The following is a 22,524-nucleotide window of genomic DNA, read 5'->3' on the forward strand; positions in this document are numbered from 1 at the left end:
GAACTAATTACTCTACTTAAAATATCATTTATGACGCAGTAAATCTATTTGGTGGTCCCACAGAAATGTCTGATAGAATTCTACATACTTTTCTTCGATGGGAATAAAACGGCAAATTATTTTCCCGTGCACCCGTCAATGGGATTTGGTGATAGAACCACGCGTAAAGATCACCCGACTCGTGCGTAGCGTGAATCAATATTCTTTCTTTCTTCTCACTTCTTAAATAATCATCATCCTTGTCGCAACAGCAGCTTATATTTAGCCTAATTTTTTCTTAGTCACCTCTTACGACATCCAGGGAAAGATTTGGTTAAAGTGATTTTTTTCTGCTACGCTAGAAACCACACCTCTAATTTCTTAATTTAAGTGTTAATAATAAATACAAAATGGCTTATGTACTGCAAATTTAATTAAACAAAAATAATCTAAACCTACGGGACATCAATAACAAGAGATTTGAACTTAAAGCCATTATATGCCTATGCGTCCTTTACATGCGGAGAAAGTTGCTACGAAGGTTTAAATAATGATTACGAAAAACATATTTACAACACATTTTTTATTATTTTTTTCTTCTCGCATAGCATTGGTCATTACGTTGACGATTCGTCGAAGCACAAGTGACTTGTAAGTTGTTGTATTTATAAAAGTTCGCGTGAAGGTGTTCATTTCAAGTTGTTGAAGAAGTCTTGGCTCGGCTCCTCATATCGAAAGGGAAGGCGGGCCGCCCCTCCCTTTGTCCCGCTAGGTTTTATTTGCTTTATCCTTTGATCGGGGCTTTCTAAAAAATTCTGAAAAGATATGAGCTGTTCGTCCTTAAGGTAAGTAACTTAGATAAACAAACTGTCTGCATGGGTTAACAGTTTTCGCTACCTATAATTAAAATAGTAAGGAGTTTTGTATAAGTAATTACACTGGGGGGTGGGTATTTACACAATATAATTGTTAAACAAATTTCAATAAAAAAACTTAATTTAATAAATATATAGATATATAATTAAACCGAAATTACCTGTCTGTTCAAATGCTGAAAATAAAGAAATTAATACTCTTACATCAATATAAATATCTAATTTATATTGATAAGAAGGTAAGAGTATTAGTTTTTTTATTAAAAAACACTATATTGCATGATTGCGTTTCTAAAATTCAATACAGGTTTAATTAACCGTCTTATACTCTTAATTAGTATAAAGTAGTAAACTACGTTTAACCTTTCCCTAAAGAGCTTAAAATTGGGATGCCAAAATTGTATTTACTAAGTACTAATTTGATAGCTAGTCGGCAAGTAAATAAAGTAGCTAACTACACTAATTTGGAGCACTACACTAATTAGCAAAACACATAAAATTATTCATTTGTTTAATCTATTTCGCATATTATTTACAGCCGGTCGGTAAATCAGTCATACATTACCCTATTGGTTTCGTAGTTGACTGGTTTGCTAGCCGGGAGAGGCCGGATCATCATTTTGGTCTTGCTGATAGGGATTTCGGGGCTCTTGAACGAAATCCAGTATATAGTCTGGCCTCGTTGGTCGTCACCAGTTAAAGAGTACTTTCCATTTAGATTACTGAAAACATATGTTATTCTTCACAAAATAACTTTTGCCACACATATCGCAAAATGCTCTAATTCAGTTATCCCACCATTCATCTTGTCACATTTTATTTACTTACTCTTTTTTCGTCTAATTTTCTATAAGGCGATTAAATCTCGAACGTTGATAAGGTTGATATCTCTGGTACAAATTTCTATTCTAATTTTAAGTTTGGAATATTGTAAAGTTGACGATATTGAGGAAAATACTGCAGTGCAGATAGTTACCACTTCCTCTGCACTGACGCTATGGATGCGGCTATAAATTTAGTAATTATTTCGACGTCAACCAATGTTGTGAAACCGAAAGATATAACAATTATTAAGTGATGTTCAAAAGGCCCATAACAATGAATAAATATGTTGAATTTAATTGTTTAAAATATTCACTGAATTATTCTGTGAGACGGTTCGAACCTTAGATCTTATTTCCAAGTATTTCTACTGCAGTCATACCTTTTGTCACATTCCTTGTACCACCAAGCACCCCCGTGTTCCATGGAACATGCTCCATCCTTCCATTCATCATTGTCTACGTCGAATGTTGAAAATTTTTGTCCCGCATGGTACGATAATGAATCACCTGTTAATGAAAAAGCTAAGTCCAGTATTGAAAAAAAGAGTTTAAACTTACAGGTAACTGGAAATGTAAATGAGATTCTAATGTGGGTTTGGTTTCTTTACAAAAACTTGACTTTGACTAATCCAAGATCGTGGTAATAAACGAGGTAACCCTGAGCTCACTATGAACTATGTAGAAACATTTGAATAAAAATATATCTAACCTGCCGTCCCGTAGTACGTGCCCAATGTGCTGATTCTAAAGCCTTCATGCTCTGGTCCTATCGTGAACACGGAGTAGGCCGAGTAGCCTTCATGACCTTGTTGTGTCTCCAACTCCACTCTCAACTCGTACAGCTTCTGATTTGTCAAGTAGCTGAGTTTCTCCAGGCCGAGCCAAAACTCGCCCGCTAAATTGCCAAACCCATTCTTATAGTCGGACCAACTCTTGAAGAAATCTTGCGAGCCATCAAAGCGGTTTTGGAAGACCTGAATTACAATAAAATCTATTGTAACGAAAAACTCCCAATAAAAGCTTTCAAGGCTAATTAATACATACCACTTTAAAAAAATAAAAGCGCCATGTGGTTCCCGGCACCGATAGAAAAAGAATAGGACCACTTCATCTCTCTCCGATGGATGTCGTAAAAGGCGACTAAGGGATAGGCTTATAAACGTGGGATTCTTCTTTTAGGCGATGGGCTAGCAACCTGTCACTATTTGAATATTAATTCTATCTTAACCTATCAGTCTTTTCAAGACTGTTAGCTCTTTTTACCCTTTGTACCTCTGTAATGTTAAAAAAATATAATTATGGCCCTACCCTTCTTATATTTTTGTACTGGAACGATCCATGTAAGGCAGAATATTCAAATTTATTGACCATTTCTCAATCTACATATGAAATACTTTCTTGAAAGAGAATCAAGCCGGCCCAACAATCTAAGATTTCTTGTAGTTCAGGGTTATCGACGTCAAAACAAAGTCGAGTCTGAACTGAGACTGTGCGCCAGACCACGACTAGTCTGAAAAGAGAATAAGCTAAAGAATGTCATGCTTAAGTAACTTACGGTCCAAGCGCCGCCCGCGGTCGTGAGATCACACAGCACGTAGAAAGGCTCCATGTCGTCAGGTTTTATTTTGTAAATTCCAGATACGTTGAAGCCTTGCATCTGAATTTCGTGACAGTCGGTCGGATACCGCTCAGCGCGGTCCACGCGTCCGGTTCTGCATTAAATAAAATCATCTTAAGATTTTGCAGCGCAAGCTATGCCTTTGCATTTAGTTACTCCTTTTCATTTCAAGCGGTAAGCAAGATGAGGCGTAATGTGGTGCACACAAGCTCAAATAATGCCTACTTATTCACTCTTGCCATGCAAATACCCAAGTATATATTTTTATACCATCTCTAAAAATGTTCCTATTTGTTTAAAGGATGCTTCGTTGCTTGCTTATCTTTTGTATTTTTTGCAATATCTTAGTATTATTTGTATTTATAAATAATCTTATATGAATCATCTGTGAAGAAAAAAGTTTAGGTAAGTAGTATACAAATACCTAAGATGAAACTTACTTGCATTCGCACTTTCTCGTCTTTTGTTCGTGCATAGTTTTCCTGAACTCATTTATCAGTGCAGCAGCATCAGTTGATCCTTGTGCAAATTCGTTTCTAGAAAATGATGCCACAATAATATTAAAATAGTTGTGGTGAAGACCCGTTTAAAGATTCATTCTTTAACGGTTCTTCACGTTCAGTCACAGTTCAGTTTTCTTCTCACGGCTACCACATGCTTTTATGAGCCAGGTGAAGTATGTTTTAATATGTTTGGTCAAATAGCCTACGTCAAACCTAAGTAAAACTTGCCTTAGTTTAAAGATGGTATGATAACCACATTTAGATAAGTAATTCAACATTTCAATCGCACACGGCTCGTGCTTCAGGGGGTTATCGGATTATGTTATTCCGAATTTTGTTGTTTATTGTGGCCACTTACTTGGAATTTGTTCTTGCTAACTGCCTTGATTTAACTTCCGATATGATAGAGACGATGGAATCCACTCCTGACATGATATTCTTCACGTTGGTTTCCAGGATGCTTAGTCTTGCGTCGAAGGGAGAGCCAGCGTGAAAAGCTCGCTCGTCCGCTAAACAATGAAAAATAGAGGAGTGAAGCATATTTGTAGGTTATATTAATTACTAACTTTCGCCCGCGACTCCGTCCGCGCGGATGTCGGTCTTCGCGTGGATGGTTTATTTCTCCATTTTGAGTATTTCTGACAATAGGCTATTTGACAAAGTTCTAAAAACTATCTTAGGGTATTTATTTGTTTATAAGGAGCCCTACAAAAATACTTTTCTGCCTTTATTGCAGCTATTTTATTAAAAATTCGAAAAAGAAAATGAAATATTCAAATATGCCGCTAAAACGCGACTTTTAGCAATATGGCGGCCATGGCATGCAGTGACGTAAATTTCGTGTAAATATCATACAAAGCATGTTGGTGTTTCGAAAAGTTTTGATTTTCTCTTGTTTTATTTAACTTGTGCCACGTCATATGTGTGAAAATTATTAAAATGAGTTCCTATAAATTTTGTGCAGTGCCTCAATGCACTAATACAACAATAAAATCTCCTACGAAACTATTTTTTTCTATGCCGATGGATTTGAATATTCGCAAGAAGTGGTTTCAGATCATGATCTAAGATCAGTGGTTACCAAGATATACTTACATTGATGTTTTCACATTCCTCAGTTCGGCAGCATAGAAATCTGGATTGTCTTTGAAGGAGACAATCCAGATTTCTTCTTCCAACCATTAAGTATTGCGTCCACTTTTTGTAGGTTTCGACTGTCAGCTTTCGCGGAATTGGTTTCCATTATTAAATACCTATGTTATCTGAGTAATCCTGAGCGATCAAACACTTATAAAATCTTGAAAAATAATAGCGAACACTAAGGAACGGTACGATCCACAGTCTGTTTATGGATAATTGACGTCATAATAGAAATAGCCAATCACGTTCGTTTTTAGTCACGTGACAGCTGCATATAAAAACCTAATTTTCTGAGACTGATTTTGTTTAAATAATGCAATATTTTTATCTCGTGTTATTACAAATAGCTCCAAAAGAATAATATTAAGACTGATGACATAAAAGAAATGTATATTTTTAATACAGTCAAATAGCCTATGCCATCTCATAAATATGTATTGGACCCAAATACGGCTAGGCCTATAATAATTAAGGAGTTCGCTCGATTAAGTTACTGCTGTTGAGCTCGCGATCTGTAGTAAGTACTTTTTTCATAGTAATTCCGCCCTTGATACAGCATGTAGCAGTAAATTACTGACAGTGATGAAAAGTTTGCAAAAATGAAAAAGTGATCGTGACAATTCGACAGAAAGTTAATTGAGAGCTTCAGCATACACAACATTGTAAGTGAGCTTGTCCTGAATATGAACATGACACACATTTCTTGAACTGCTCACACGGGAAAGAGCTACGTAAAGTTGCCCGTGTGAAAAACAACTCGCGGTAAGATCTACGCCAGCAACTCCTAGGGTCTGACCTTGAGCCTTATTTATTGTCATGGCGTAACACAAAGCTACAGGAAACTGTATTCTAGAAAATTGTTGGGAAACGGCGCTGAATCCACTGCGCGTAACGCAACGTGGGTTTGCGGTTCTACAGAACAACGTCTATGGATAAAACTGAAAAATAAAGATTTTTTTTTCTACGTATCTTACCAGGATAAAAAGTATCCTATTTTATGCCCAGAATAATAAGGTATAATTATTATACCAAGTTTCATCGAAATCGAACCGTTTGTTTTCACGTGATGACTGAACATACAGACAGACAAAAAATTTTTTAATCACATATTTGGGTTTGGTATCGGTCCAGTAACATCCCCTGTTATTTATTTTTTTCAATATTTTCAATGTACAGAATTGACCCTTCTACAGATTTATTATATGTATTGATATTATTTAATTATCACATATATCTATCAAAATGTTTAAATCCTGCGTTAAATTTGAACTAAATAATTTGCGTAAAATCGTTTAACGAAAATATATTCCAAACATATTGGAAAATGAATTTGATTCCTAAAGAGACCAAAAGGACCTTAAAGGAGCAGATCATTCTGGGTCAATGATAATAGATAGCTTTATAAAAAAAATATTCAGATATTTTTAGTAGCATCCTGGTCACAGTACCAGCTGCTTATAGGTTGTGAATTCAGTTAGGTCATCTAATTTCCTTACGATAACCACGGAAGGGGCTCTCATGTACGTCCCTATAACTTCATTGTTTTTCTGGGAACCCATTGGTTATGTATTGGAGAGTTATACATTTTTAACTACAGGTGTGATCCGGCGAAATACTCGTTGATATCTTCCCTGGTTTCTTTTTTACAAAACAAGAAACAAATTAAACAAATTCGTATTATTACCAACCATTACCCTCATTGTAAGTACCGGAGCCCTTTTCCAACATTGCTCGTAAAGCGACAATATCGTTCTTCACAGAATTCATCAAGGATTGATGATGATCGTTCCTCTGAGCAGAACGTAGCATCTTCATTACGTCTATCAGTTGCTTTAGTATTGTGTTCGTTTTCTCATGGACTTCTATATCAAGACGATTCAATTTAAAATCAATACTATCTACTTTCTTCAAATATCTTTCACTGGACACTATGGTTTCCATCAATTTTTCTAACACATTCTCAGAATCCGAAAATGCAACAGCTTTCCTTGTGTTATTCTGGTGTTTTCTAGCCGCCGCTAGCATGGCATCAGTGAGTTCGTTTTCATACTCCTTTTTCCATAAAGATTTTTCCAAGTGATCGTTTCTCCGTCTCTGTTTCTTATCTTTCTTTTCGCAAGATACGGCAGACAACACAGCGAGAACAATGTATGAAAACACTAGTATGCGTAGCATCGCGAGATGTGACCCGTAGGTTTAACGCGGGCCGACTGTGTGTGAGATTCCAATGAGCGGAAAATGAGTTTACAAAAACAAATTCAACAAACATAAACAAAGAACATGCCAAAGAGGTGACCGGGGCGTCCGGCTCAGCGTATACCCTGTAACACAGATCCCACACATTGTTTTCATAACAAAGTATTATATCACTAAATAAAATGGATTTTTTTATCTGTTACTAAAAGTACATACTGAAAACCGACATTCATAAATCACTAGTTATGTTTCGTTAAAACATATATAAATTATCTCTTCAATATCGAACTATGTGTTCATGTTTCATTAACTAGCCTCTTAAGATCATTCCTCTGACTGAACAGAAGTAACAGGCACTGTAAGCTGGCAGGGTGTTCAAGACCAATTTACTGCTGGAGCATCGAGATCTGGTTAGTTTGAACACCTGGTTACTTCTTTTAATAAGAATTTCGTGTAGGCTCAAACTTGTTGCATTCTCTTTTCTATGTTAGGAAGCATCACATGATTTTTTTTAATGATTTGATGATTTCGAGATATTTGGCATCTGTTTCTGTTGGCGTCGTAGTAGACTACTCAATTAGATCAGTGATAATAATCTCTCGAAAAAAATAATTTCATAATGTTGTTGATAAAGTATAATTTAATATATTGAAGCCAACTCTAAGCAAGAAAACGGAAATACGCAACGACGATGAAACTCAGGACAAGAACTTGCGAAGATATTGTAGGACATTGCTATTGTTATTGACGCTGCTGTTCTAACATATTAAACAAACTTAGCTTATAAATGACTGTGCAGTTTGATTCTGGAATTTAAGTAGGTATTCGTATTTGTAAATACAAAGTAGGGATACAAGACGACAACATCCATTGGAGGTTTTAAATTTTTATTATCCATTGGAGGTTTATCGATATCTTTCTACTTTGTTTCTCCTTTGTCACTTGAAGCTAGCGTTAAGTTGCAACCCTCATAACGAAATGCCGGATGGCCTGTTCATAAACAGTCATGAAATTGTTAACAAGTTTAGTATAAAAAAATATATATAGGTTACCTCGCATTGAAGGTTGCTCGACCGTCAAGTAATGCCTTAACTTGTCTAGATCGTTCTTGACTGCTACTAGCGAGTTCTCCAGAGCATTGGCGGGGGACGCCTTCACAGTACGGAGCATCTCCGCTAGATGCTTCAGGATGCTGTTCGTCCGCTCGTGGAAACTCGCATCCAAGTGGTTTAGTTTGCGCTCCACGGTCTCGACCATCTTCAAATACCTTTCACTAGTCATAAGAGTCTCTACAAACTTCTCGACAATTAAATCACTCTTCGACCATTGATTTGCTGGGTGGGACACATTGGTGCTAAAGTAGCTATTGGAAACCTCATCTGAATCCGGCTGATGTTTAGGAATCCTAGGATTTTCTCTTCTGGCAAAGCTGCTGACGATCAACCAGAGATGGAAAAATATTAATTTATACATTTCACAAGTAGCCACCGCTGTGGGCTGCCGAATGCGGAACAATGACGACCCCTTGAATCGTGTTTAACATAAGGCTAACTTATTACAAAAACAAGAGATCGCTCATTGTTAAATAAAATCACACAATGAATGTTTAAATTTCAGATCATACCTGCACTTTGTGTAATTGTAGGTACATCTTATTTTATGTAATTTGTCTCGAAGTGCCTCGGATGTTTGATATCAGCATATGGTGATATAATCAAGGAGTTGTCCATAACGTTATATATATCCAAATAATATTTAAATATTTACACCCCAGCCAAATTGTCGAAACATAGGTGTTCTTCAATTTAAACAAAAGTTATTACTGATAAATAAATTGAAACTTGTTCAGAATTCTACAAAGAAATCTAAAGCGAAAGATGTAACAGACAGGTGACCCAGGGGGCGATGGGGTCGTCACGTCCCTACGCCTGTATTTTTATTATCATTATTATTGCAATAATTTGAAACACGCTTATTATCCGTCAAATATATTGTGACGGCGTTTACACAATTTGCAACCCGGCCTTTTACAATGATTGGCGAAATGACCAACACGAAAACAATTATAACAAACTTTAAGGTTAGGCATTAACTTGTAACGGGAGTCAACACTAAGTGCAAGGAATTGTGAACAACTACTTAACAAGTGATCCGACTTATTATATATATTATTATTGTTGGGATTCTGAGCAACAAACATAGATTGTATCATACCTGTACTATGCTTAGAGGGAGAAGCATTATTGCGAGCTCGTGCTAACTCTAAGGTTTCCAACAAATCAGAGCGCGAGCGAATGAATTGTAGGAATGTACTAAATGTTATTACTATATTTTTATCTATGCGACCCTTATGATCCTCCCACTCACGCAATGTTTGCTGACGTAATTTACAAGTCACTATATATATTAATAAGTGTCCCAGTGTTTCACAGGCTCACCTAGTGACTCCAATGCACGTAGATTTTTATTAAGTTGATCAATTAAATCTTTTAACACAAAAGATGACTCTTTTACTATAGCGTTTAAATTAAATAAGGAGGATAAATGATTCTGCACCAATAATCTTTTATCAAAACGATCACATATCAATTTTCCAAGCTATGTCGTAATTTCCGTCTGAAAACTCAACGGCATGAATTACTACAGCAGCAGATCCCTCCAAAGACGCTCGCAAGTAATGGAATTTATTAATTTGGTCAATCATTCGTCGTCGTCATAACAATGAATAAGGCTGATAAAAGTGTCACGGAACTCCAACCAATTGCTATAGGTCCCGTTGAACTTTGGAAGCTGTATGGTGGGCAACCTAACAGGCTTACGATGACTAATACGGGTAGTTTTATCACTACTTACCGATTCTTTATCACTATTGTATTTACATAGTAAGTCCTGTGCCCTAGACAGTGAGTTGTAATACAAAGGCTCGAACTCAGCTCGTTCGGCTAATCGGAAATTGATATTGTCAGCTAAACATTCTAAACATAACTGTACCTCATTGTAAAGTTCGTACATACTTTCGATGTTCCCCATCCGTAATGGCAATTCCGTGACTGTACAACTGTCTAACTGTTCATCAGATTCTGGCATCCCATCCAGGTAATTGATGAATAGCGTCAAAAGTCCTTTAAAACTACCTAGTTTCTTAACAAGTTACTTCTCTTCAGACATATTGGGAAACGGATGTGGTCAACCTGAAATGTTTACAACGGAAATATAAACAATCGATGTTTAAAGTAAAGATACAGTTATGCCTACCAATTTAATGCGTAATAACAATAATTTGTCGACAATAAAATTAACAAAATGGATTAATTGAAAATGAATGTGTCGATAATTTAAATAAAACAAACTTTACTGTCCTTGAATTAAATGATAACAAGTGATTTTTGTTGCAAAAATAAACTATCAAGTTAATTAATTACTTTGCATTGAAAATAAGTACATCACCATAAAATAAAATAGGCTCATTAATCCGAAATAACAAATCACTATCATACACGGCAACCAAAATTGACCTAGGTACCTAGGTTCATATGATACACCTGCGATGACAACGTAGTAACAATGAACTGACCTATGCACCTTTATTTTACGTGAATAATAAAAGAATTTGCTAAAATAACAAATAATATATCCAAATAATAAAACAACAATGCTTCCTATACCTACCTAATTCAGTATAATTTGGATATAATTATAGCAAATATTACGCAAAAACAATGGAGAAAGATGCTGTGTACTAACAAATAATACTAACCTTATAAAATCTTTAATTAACACACTTAACATTACCTGTTCGAGTGTTGGGTAAGTTACTTAAATATAATATTGCTACTTAACACCATATAAAATGTCATCTGCAGAATTTTCCTTTAGGTAGTAATGCCGCCTCGAGTCCGGTGATATTAATAATCGTCAAATTTATTGAAATAATACATATTGACGCTGATCCAGATTAATTATTCATCCGGCTTCGGTTTTGGACCATGATGAGGACAACTAGTCCTAATTTATAATTTTCTCTTCTGACTCGATAAAAGATGTGTGTGTATTCGGAAAAACGTTTAAAAAAAGGCGGGAAGATTTTTCTTCTTTTTTTTTACTATGGAAATTGCGCACAGATAAGTAATTGGCGCAAACAGTTAATGATTTATGAGGGGTTTTAAAGATTAATAAAGGTAAAAAAGGAATAGGCCTTCAAAAAAGGTCGTTGCAGATGTGGATACTCTGAGCGTTACCTACGTTTTATTTAGTTGACAGTTTATGTTTTTGTCACTTTTCATTATATTTCTCATCCGAAAGATTGTTTATCATTCAACTTGGGGCGAAAATAAATTTTTTGTATGTTTGTTTGTAAAGCGATTACCTGGAACTGATTTTGATGAATTTAATCAATAGAATTTTTTAAGTTCGTAGGGTTTCAAACTCGGTAAATTAGTTTGAGAGATCGGTCTGATATTGATGAAATTAAGCAATAGATTTTTTTAAGTTCGTAGGGCATCAAACTCGGTAAAGTAGTTGGTGATCATTTTGTAAAAATAGAAACGACTAGTGAAAATAACGATTTTTTGATACATGTCAACGTTCATGATATCTGCACACGTTCGGTTGACTGGATCGTGGCTGGAAAGATGGTGTATTTTATTTTAGCCAATTGGCGCATTTCTTTAGACGATTGGGACTGATTTAGAGTTTTCTCTCCGAAGACAGTTGGTAATAACTTCTGTCAGTGTCATACTCATTAGCTAAGCTAGTTGTCAGTTTCTTGAAGCAAACATAACGAGCGAGCGGGCGGAGCAAATCGAAGGAACTAAACGATGCTTTTGTTTATTATGCGCAGTTGATAACATTATCAGTACAATACCTACTTATTGTTAAATGGATTTGTTTGTTATATGATAATTATTGCCTAAGGTTAAAGAACTCTGTTACTGAAGGTGCAAAGGTTGTTTCGCTTTTTATACACCGCCGCCAGGAAGCACGTTGAAAATAATTTGTTACAATGTTTAAGGTGAGTAAAAATTGCCTTCAATACTTATTGTATTGAAGGCAATTTTTTCTAATAAAGTTGAATGAAATAGATTGTGCCCCATTATGATATTATGCCCTAGTGATCATTGAAATATTTGAACATAACCTATAAGCTTAAAAATAACTATAGTTTATAATATCTTATGTATGATGTTAATATTTTTAGGGACTCGTTGGTTTAGTAACTGGGGGCTCGTCTGGTCTTGGCTTGGCTACAGTAGAGCAGCTGATAAAACAGGGTGGGCGTGTTATCATTTGTGATCTACCGTCCAGCAATGGGCAACAAACTGCTAAGCAGCTTGGGGAAAATGCAGCATTTGTACCAGTTGATGTAAGATTTATTGCTTTTTCATTACTTTTTCCTCATGTACTTTTTGACTAAGCTCCTGAATTGGGTAAGTAAGGTTTTTACACTAAGAGTATAACAACTGCTGTGTAACCTCCACACTTTAATTGCATATTCTCTTTTACAACATCCATTTAAAAGAGATGCATTATTTTTTTAAATGATGTTTTACTAACAGAATCTCCTTTAGTAACAAATTTAAAATATTTTTTTTCTTAAAAAATTGATCTTACTCATTGCGTTTAATACCAAAAGAAAGAACAAGATTTGTTGTGTAATAAAACTTATCCCAACTAATATTATAAATGCAAAATTAAGTTAATTTATTTTAAGTGTCTCCTCAAAGCATTATCTACTGAACCAAATTCCTAGAAATTTTTTTTTTCATATATTTGTGTCCACAAACTGTTTCACACTTTAAACAATATGCAGGGCCTACTAGCAAATAAATGTGAGACCAGCAACAAAAAATGGAATATGTCTAAATATAATTAAGAGTCTAAATTTAATTATCAATTCTATCATATGCCAAACAGCTGAATGTGACCTATCAGTCTTTTAAAGACTGTTGGCTCTGTCTACCCCAGAAGGGATATACACGGGATTATATGTATGTATGTATAATTAAGACTGGAGAAGGACATAAGGAAGGACTATGTGTTTTATAAAAAATATAGTTAAATAAACATTCATTATAATGGCTATATTTATCTTTAGCCCATACTTACAGAGGACAGATTTGGTATTTTGTATTGCATTTGTTTGTATAAAAATGACTCATTCAACTTCGTAAGGCAACCTAGGCCAGTTTTGTGTTCACCGAGGGACCAAAAGCCCCTGCCAAAATCCTGATTAGACTCCAGTCATTGAGGCTCCTACCAGTTTACAATATTTTTTAAGGTAACTTCTGAACAAGATGTTAAGAATGCCCTACAAACAACATTGGATAAGTTCGGACGGTTAGATGTGGCTGTCAACTGCGCTGGAGTAGCAACAGCATCGCGGGTCTACAATTTTAAAAAAGAACAACCATTCAGCCTGCAAGAATTCCAGCGAACAGTTCAGGTTTGTTGTTGGGAAATTGTCCTTAAAGTTTTTATCTTTTTTGTCTGCCTCTGTGGTGCAGTGGTAGTGCGACTGTCTGTGACACAGTAGTTCCCGGGTTAAAATCCCACTCAGGGCATCATGAGTAACGAACTTTTTCTGATTGACCTGGATCTTGAATGTTGTATCTATATAAGTATTTATTATTAAAATGAAGTAGTTTTTAGGATTATTTTTTAGGCGACGGCCTCTGTGGCTCAGCGGTAGTACGCTTGTCTGTGACACCGGAGGTCCCGGGTTCGAATCCCGGTCAAGGCATGATGAGAAAAGAACTTTTTCTGATTGTCCTGGGTCTTGGATGTTTATCTATATAAGTATTTATTATAAAATATAGTATCGTTGAGTTAGTATCTCGTAACACAAGTTTCGAACTTACTTCGAGGCTAACTCAATCAGTGTAATTTGTCCCGTATATATTTATTTATTTATTACTATTTGAATCTCAGTTCTACCATTAAGCCAAATAGCTGAATGTGGCCATTCAGTCTTTTCAAGACTGTTGGCTCTGTCTACCCCACAAGGGATAAAGACGTGACCATATGTATGTATGTATGTAAGGAGTTTTTCTTGAGTTAGCATTACATAACACAAGTCTTAAACTTACTTTGAGACAGTCTGTGGAATTTGTATATATATTTATTTATATTTTTTATCTTCAATTTTAGTTTCTGGATTTAACTTAGTTCTATATGAAAGATTTTAAACAGGTTTTAAAAACTTTTCAGGTGAATTTAGTGGGTACCTTTAACGTGATTAGACTATCGGCTGGACTCATTGGTAAAAACGCTCCAGATGCAGATGGACAACGAGGAGTAATTGTGAACACTGCTAGTGTGGCTGCTTTTGATGGACAGGTAATAAAATATTGTCTTGTTTTGTACTTATGTTTAGTCTAGTTTTAAAAATAACTAAAATATATTATTTATGCCCAAAACATAATTGTGTTGCCTGAGTAACATACTTGTGCTTGTTCTAGGGAGACAAATAAATTCGAGAGGTACATCAAAAAGTGATTAATTTAATGAGCATCTATCTATAAAAGTATCAATTAAAAAAAAAATGTGTGTATATATTGTCCCATAACACAAGTCTTGAACTTGAAAGCTTAATCTGTCCCATGTAATTCATATTGTTAGGTTTACATACATATACATACATAAAATCGCGCCTCTTTTGTACGTACTTCATGTGTACTTCTTTTGACCTGTTTATTTTTTGTTATATTTGTTTTTCCCAGAAATTTACACAATTACAAGAAAGAGTTCATGTTTAGAAAAGGAATAAAATACTTGCAATAGGACTTAAACGAGTTCTGTTGTTAATGATATTAATTTACCATGTAGTTTTTTAACAACAGATTGGGCAGGCAGCATATTCTGCTTCAAAAGCTGGTGTAGTGGGCATGACGCTGCCTATTGCCAGAGATCTCGCCAAGCAAGGCATCAGAGTAGTCACCATAGCACCAGGTGGGCATATACAATACATAAATGTAATCTCGTTTATATCACTTGCGGAGTAGACAAAGCCAACAGTCTCGAAAAGACTGAAAGGCCATGTTCAGCTGTATGGCTAAATAATGAAATTGAGATTCAAATAGTGACATTTTGCTAGCCCATCGCCTACAAGAAGAATCCTAAGTTTATTAGCCTTCACTCGGCCTTTTACGAAATTATTATTATTATTACAGGTTTATTCAGGACTCCCATGATGGCGTCGCTTCCTGAGCCGGCCATCAAGCAATTGGAAGCTTCAGTTCCTTTCCCCCCACGGCTGGGTCACCCACACGAGTTTGCCCTGATGGTTCAGAGCATCATTCAAAATCCAATGCTGAATGGAGAAACTATAAGACTAGACGGGTCCATTAGGATGCAGCCGTGACATGTGAAGGATGTGAGTGATATCAGGCTCATTATGTAGACAAATATGAGTAGACTGATAAATGTAAATAAACGTATTATTGGTAAAAGTAGTTTTAGTAGGTAGATTGTCCCCTTTTTTCTTCAGATAAAAATCAACCGCATCAGAGTGTGGAGGTATCCCAGTAAGTTAGCTTTTAATTTAAAACAATGATTGAAATGTGGCAGTATAGTATTTGATTGTATTAGTATTGATAACTACGTAGACATATGGTGTTGGAAGTGTCCAGTTGAGTAGCATAGGAGCACTGGACCAATGGACCCTTTGTGTGGAAATAATAAAAAATAGCATAAGAATGGAAAATATAGATCATAGTGTAGTTAAAGTATCACTACCATAACCTCTTGAGCGATTGCGCTGAGCTTTATAGCCAACAGCAGATGAAATTGCGCCTCCTCTAAATGAGGCTTACTCACTTTACTAATGTCGATAATCGCTGCAGCATTTTATATATGTTATTCGCGTGAGAGAAGTTGCGGATATAAGCTAGTTGTAAATAAAGACGCAATGATTTAAACGAAAATATCATTTATTTCTACAATAACGAGCGGCGACAAGGCTTGCGGGCGCGCCTCGCCGTCGCGGCTTTCGTGCGTCTCACAATATTTATTCATCACCATGAAAATAAATACACTGACGATGCACGGCCGACACTTCACACCGCCATATACATGTATCTATGTTGCCATCTAAAAATAGATCTTTGTGTACAGTTTATAACTTAATGACACCTCTAAACAATATCGACAATAAAAATAAGTTCAAAGATTTAGCGACAACAATAACTATAATTTTATTTTATAATGTAAAAAAGTCAATGTGAGGTAATGACACGGTACAAATGTGGCTGTGGTGAACTATGCTGGTTGCTTTACTCTAACTGAACGCAACGATTAGTATTCGTGATGTTACATTTATTGTAATCAAGATAATTTACCGTTGGCAGTTTCTATTATCAAATATAAGATTCAATTGTGATAACAAAACTTTACAACGAGTGAGACGCGCACAACTTGTACATTATTATTACCATTAGTGATGTCAGCGGTGATGTAGCGTTTATATTGCGATTGCTCTCTTCTCTGGGATTCAGTTAAAATAGAAGCAGCCTCACAAAACAAGCCTTCGTGGCTAACTTATTGGGTGTACTTAAGATTACATTAAAATAAGATGCCGGTCTGCGGACCGAGGTGCGAGGCTCGAGTTCCCGGCCGGCACTGCTCTCTAACAACGTAACACATTCAATACCAGTACATCTAGGTATCAGATAAACTATTTACTTTAATTCATCAACAGCAAATGCAACATTGCATTGGTATTTGCCAGCCCCATATTTCAGATTCAACAATAACCATTTAAGATTGAATTAAAACACTGTATACCTCGCCCTAACTATATGTACAATTATTAAAATATATCTAACACGGCTCGCGAAATAAAGTTAGGTGCAACAGAAATAATAGATTAGGTACTTAGTTTTATATCTAGTAATGAACTTTTCAGGGTGTGACCTGTCGATTCGCTCAAATTCACATCCTCACATATACTTATCAGAGAAAACACTATACACATACTAAAGTTAAAAAACATCGACTGAGATTAAACCTAACTTATCGATAATGAACAACAAAGTGGTTAACTTACAAATTGTAACGCGTTCGTCGTCGCGTCACTTGGCGTTACTAATAAAATTATTTTGGAATGTGTGCGACGCGTACGTACCCTCTTCCCAGCAATCAATTCCCAAACATACCGATACCGTCGAATGAAAGGTTATGACGATGATGCGGCGGTGGCGGCTTCGGCGATCACAGTGGGCCACAGACGCCGCCCGCATCGCTGAAACTTGACCTTGCGCGGGCGAATCTGAGCGAAATAACAGTGCCCTCATTGCGGGCAGCGGGTGTTGCCGGCCTTAAAGCTGACCATAAACCTGAACTTAACAATTGACAGCAAGTCAATTGATAAAATGTTTAACATAGTTATTGTTCACTTTTATCAGCTCCAAGAACCGCCACCGCCCGCTTGCCCTCTATACGCAGTTATATTACCTACTTTTTACTTACAAACTAGTTGAACTCAAAATGTACATTTACATAGAACACTCATTGTGTATCATAATAATTAAAAATACTTATCATTTATATTCATAAATATAGATTTACTTACACAAACACTAAAATACAACATTACGCTGTATATTACAACCTAAACTTAGACGTAAATAGTAGGTTAGAGATAGATTTATAGCATTATTTGAAATCAATTAAATAATTAAAATGATAGTGATTACCGATTATAATTCACAAATAATTGAAATAACGGAAATGATAAAGGAAAGCAATCACGAACTCTGGCACCTTAACAGACCGTTTATTGTCAAACAAGGAAAAGATGTTTGTTTCGCGCTTAAACTGACGTTGTACTTGACCCTGTACAAACACTTAACTAATGGCACACGACTCCATAAACATGACTGCTTTACACGGGTTCACTTTACCTGAATAAAAATCACTGGTGTTTTAGCGAAAAACCCGTGTAAACAGCCCATAGCCTCGTGACCGAGTAACGCACGAAGGACTACAATACATTACTTTGTTACGTAAATAATATAAAAAAATATTAAAAACAAATATAAAGATATTTTATTCAAATAGTAATGTAGTTTATTCGAAATTATTAGATCATATAAATTATACATATATATATGTACAATTATGTACTAAACATTATACCTGATACCCTGAATATTATTATGATAAAAATGTGTAATATCATGCATACATAAATATGTATATATACATACAATATGTAGTCATTACTTCGGAGGCAAACAAGATTCTTTTTATTGGAGATGTGTTAATGATAACAAATTACTGGCTATCTCTATAAAGTCGAAATATTTTGATGTATATAAATGGTAACATCTGTTTGGTAATCAAAAATGCACAAAACTAATAAAAAGAATCTAAGGTGGAGGTAAATGGGCTTTGCTCTAGTAGCACACACAAGTTATAATTTCTTTCACTAAAGTGCACTAAAATAGTTAAATATTCGGTTCAAATACGTAGGGCTTTGAAGTTAATAAAATAATATTCATTAAAGCTGCATGGAAAAATATATTAATATGGTCACTATCGTTGTGCCTCTAAAGTATGGACAAAAAGACCCACACAGCCTAATGTACCTAACTATGTCTTACCATCACAGATTAGCTTTGCCTTCGATAAAGCATCTTAATCACGAAACTGCGGTTTCCTTAACTTATTGGTATATACTGCTAAAAAGGCGAATTAAGTGATGAATAGAAAAAACAATGAACACTTTAGCAGACCCTAATGAAAATATGGAACTAAACTTATAATGCATGCTTTCTTATCCGATGCTACTACCACAGCTTCGCGTTATTATGTAAAATATATATTTTTTTAATATTGTGTTTTTAGTAATAACAAGGACGTGGGGTTTCTAACTGATCCTAACTTAATCATTTATAAATACTATACACATATAATAAGTATTATCTGTGATCATCCGTTTAGAAATATAATTTGAGATACCGAATTGAAAAAATGTTGTGTATAGGTAGGTATATTCTTATTTCGATACGGAATAATTGAGAACGTGACTTCTTAGTTTTAGTATATTTTTATAAAATCATTCAGATTGTGCTGATTAAATAAATTCAGTTGAAATGTATATTTAATAAAATTGTACCACAACGATATACTGAGGAACTTTGTTCGAATTGTTTTTTTGCTTTCAATGTTACTTTACTTTCCATATTATTGTATTTTCCAACTAGTATTTACGTCTATAGTATGACAATTAAAGATCTTGCCAGTTGGCGTACTTTAGTTAACTAGGGTAAAATGTTTTAATTTGCAATTTAATCACAAATGAATATAATTTATATTGTTTTTGTCATGTCATAAATATAACTGTGTTCACTGGACGGTATAAGACAAAATCGGTGCCATAATTTTATTATATATATAATCATATAATAGCCTAGGTAAGAGCCGCTAAGCCAAATGGAAAATATACATCAATTAATAATTATATAATATCTACTACTCGTTGCTGCGGCCTACTATACATACATTCGCACTTGGTGCAAAGACACTAAAATAATTTTCAATGAACTGTTAGAATTAAAACATCCACTGTACAACACAAACCGTCGATCACATTTCTGATAAAGTCGTACTTCTCGTAGCCAAGTGTACTGGAGGAGCATTTGGTACATTCCGTGCCGCGTTCTGCTCATACATGGCATGTATTTAGAGTTCACTTACAACATTTAACATTATCAGATATCCATTTCTTTTATTTCATTTAGGCTTATAATGGGAATGTACCAGGAACTTCTCTACACCACCAAATTGATTTAACAAAATAAAATTAAAACGTTTTCAAATTAAATTTTCAACGTTGTAATGTATTTAAGACAATGATAAGATTAATTTTATATTTATGTATACATAATTTTTCCACTTTAAAAGTTGATCGTTACACTTGTTTATTTACGTACTATATTTATGTTAGAAAAATACGAAATCATGTACCTTCAGTTAACATATTATATATGTTAATAAAGAACAATATGTTTTATAAAAATACATCATCTCTTTCGGCCACTGACCGGTAGATGCTAGTACCCACATTTCTTTAAAAATCTATGATTTTTAAGGCTTCGTGCTTGTATGTTGAGAAATATATTACACAATAATTACAATATAAGTAGATTTATATAATTGTAAACGTGCTAACATGTTATTTACAAGGATCATAGTTACATTTGTACTGGTATGGCCGATATAAATTATGCTTTACAACATTTAGATAAACATTTTTGAAGAACAACTGTAAAATTTTAAAAGGGTGAATTTCAAGTATATAATTTAATTTATAATTTAAATATATTAACTTTCATTAAAATCTGATACACTCGAGCAAATTTATTATGCCTAAGTGAGTGTCATACACTTAAAAGAGCATGTCACAAAAACGAACCGATCACATACATCCTAGGGATAAGCATAAGCATTCTTACAACTCAATTTGTTTACATTTTATAAACTGTGACAGATAAGTGCTTTAAGACTTAAATGAATAAGAAATGGTACATTTATAAAGTTAATAAGTAACGATGAATTTAAAGAGCGGACGTCGCATGGTGGTCGCGGCGCCGCCTGCCCCGTGCTTGCACGGGTGCTGTTGTAAACCTAATCATTATACTTAATGTTCATCTCAACTAACAACAATAATGGTTCTTCCTCAAATTTCTTCTTTTTTACAATCACAGACGCTTTCCTAAAATATGTAATAATATTTCTCTTCGTTTACGCACCGGATTTAAAGAGTACTTAGTTTACATGTACTTAATTTTGATGTAAAATAATATAGATTGCTAAATAAATTAACCGTAGCTACACAAGACTGGTGTAAAATATGTTTGTATATTTATGTTACAGATATTAGGTAGATAAATATTTGTTTTATCTGTATTCGGACTAGGCACGCGCGGCACCGGCCGGCGCAATAACTTATTAAATTTAATCACACACCAAGTAAAACTTAAGCTAACTAATAAGTAAAGTTTGTATAACATTCTATTGATGCGGTATCGGGGCGCATAGTGCGTCTTCTATCTCTTGCTCACTGCAAAAAATCACTGGCCATTCAAGATCTGAAAATATAAATCGACAAACGCATTTTATTTCCTTTATAAATATGAATTGTTATGATACATTGCATTTTATTCTAGCAGTCCCCGTAGCATGGCACCCGCGACGGCGCTCCTATCGCGCGATTAGTCATCGCGATATAAACGGCGGCGCGAGTGCCATGCTCCGGGGCTGATAGGAATAACAAGAACTATTTATAAATATATATATTATATATATTTATAAATATATGTTTAAGCGAGTTATACAATATACCTACTACAAAACAAAACTTCTCGAATTAATTTTAAATATGCAAGAATCTGGTCTGTTAAATGTATTTCATGTATAAGTAAAAAATAACATAAGTTCTTATTAATTCACTTTGACGCAATTCCAACACAAAAAAAAATCATATAATTTTTTTTTTAATAAATTGAAGAAATAAAATATTTGCAATATTTATAATAAGCCTTCTCCAAAATGTTTTAAATAATTCCTCATGTAGTCAGTTGTAAAATGTTCCAGTTGTAACTATTGTCAACTGGCTTTAGGCAGATTTTGATTGCGCAGAATGCAGTACGCGCAGAAAAACGTCGTGTCATAAAACTATTTCATTCAGAGCTATAATAATATTTTTGCGTTCAAATACTTGTAGTAACAAGGTGGCTCATTCCTGTAATGTACTGTATTGTTTTACAGATAATATAACAGCAGTAAAATTAAAAAGAAAACATTGGCAAATAACCAATCCAAATATATTTCTTGTTAATTTTCATTCCAAAGACATTTCCAGTGGGCTAATAGACAAGCCAGTCATTGTTATTAGTATCAATGATAATATAAAGTTGACACTGTGTGTATAAACGTTAAATGTTAAATTATATGATAAAACGAATTTGTCACTGGCAATAGGGAAGAGTTTTTTTCTTCAACTGTTGCTACTCTGAACAATAATAGATAAAAAATATTTAGTAGATGTTATTAACCAAAATACTCTAAAAATAATGTTAGCAATAAAATAATGAAAAGAGTTGAATGTTGCAATAATACATAAAATAAATGTACTATGTTTTTGATATAAAATTTCAATACATTAAATTAGGTTTTAATGTCAAGTATGTACAAATAGAAATACATAAGACCCTGTTTTTAATTTCTTTTGATATATATATATTCTTATATTTTATTAATTGTTTTTTTTTATGAATTTATTTATTATGGATTGGATATTTTTCTTACTTTAACCCGTTCACAATGGCGCCATCAAGGTCAGAATAATTTACAATTAAATACGTATAAAGTAATTCTCAGGCACTAAG

At 34.5% G+C, this 22,524-nt stretch overlaps 3 protein-coding genes across 5 annotated transcripts in view; 1 reads left to right on the forward strand and 2 right to left on the reverse strand.

Annotated features, from left to right (window-relative positions):
- Positions 1-448: 448 nt before the first annotated feature.
- On the reverse strand, positions 449-9,383 carry LOC106133946 (microfibril-associated glycoprotein 4). Of its 3 annotated transcripts, XM_060953407.1 has the most exons (9): positions 9,350-9,383; positions 8,188-8,564; positions 4,158-4,308; positions 3,737-3,832; positions 3,234-3,390; positions 2,388-2,652; positions 2,059-2,185; positions 1,420-1,576; positions 449-794 (listed from the first exon to the last, which is right to left on the reverse strand). In XM_060953407.1, the coding sequence occupies exons 2-9, from the start codon at positions 8,414-8,416 to the stop codon at positions 669-671; spliced, it is 1,308 nt and encodes a 435-aa protein (XP_060809390.1). In that variant the 5' UTR covers positions 8,417-8,564; positions 9,350-9,383; the 3' UTR covers positions 449-668. The 3 variants fall into 3 exon arrangements, with proteins under 3 accessions (XP_060809390.1, XP_013189291.1, XP_060809389.1); XM_013333837.2 differs by lacking the exons at positions 8,188-8,564; positions 9,350-9,383 and adding an exon at positions 6,628-7,292 and having other exon boundaries at positions 449-784; XM_060953406.1 differs by lacking the exons at positions 8,188-8,564; positions 9,350-9,383 and adding an exon at positions 6,628-7,292.
- A 2,521-nt stretch (positions 9,384-11,904) lies between these two features.
- LOC106133934 (3-hydroxyacyl-CoA dehydrogenase type-2) lies at positions 11,905-18,050 on the forward strand. Its single transcript, XM_013333816.2, has 6 exons — positions 11,905-12,146; positions 12,333-12,497; positions 13,413-13,577; positions 14,342-14,470; positions 14,974-15,082; positions 15,304-18,050. Exons 1-6 carry the CDS (start codon positions 12,138-12,140, stop codon positions 15,492-15,494), a joined length of 768 nt encoding a protein of 255 aa, XP_013189270.1. The 5' UTR covers positions 11,905-12,137; the 3' UTR covers positions 15,495-18,050.
- The window catches only part of LOC106133933 (nuclear hormone receptor FTZ-F1), a 73,165-nt gene continuing 66,685 nt past the window's right edge, over positions 16,045-22,524 (reverse strand). Inside the window, 1 exon segment of the mRNA XM_013333815.2 lies at positions 16,045-21,225. Coding sequence (XP_013189269.1) covers positions 21,208-21,225 — 18 coding nt within the window. The 3' untranslated portion in view covers positions 16,045-21,207.

This window comes from Amyelois transitella, chromosome Z (genome assembly GCF_032362555.1).
Source record: "Amyelois transitella isolate CPQ chromosome Z, ilAmyTran1.1, whole genome shotgun sequence".
Lineage (NCBI taxonomy): Eukaryota > Metazoa > Arthropoda > Insecta > Lepidoptera > Pyralidae > Amyelois > Amyelois transitella.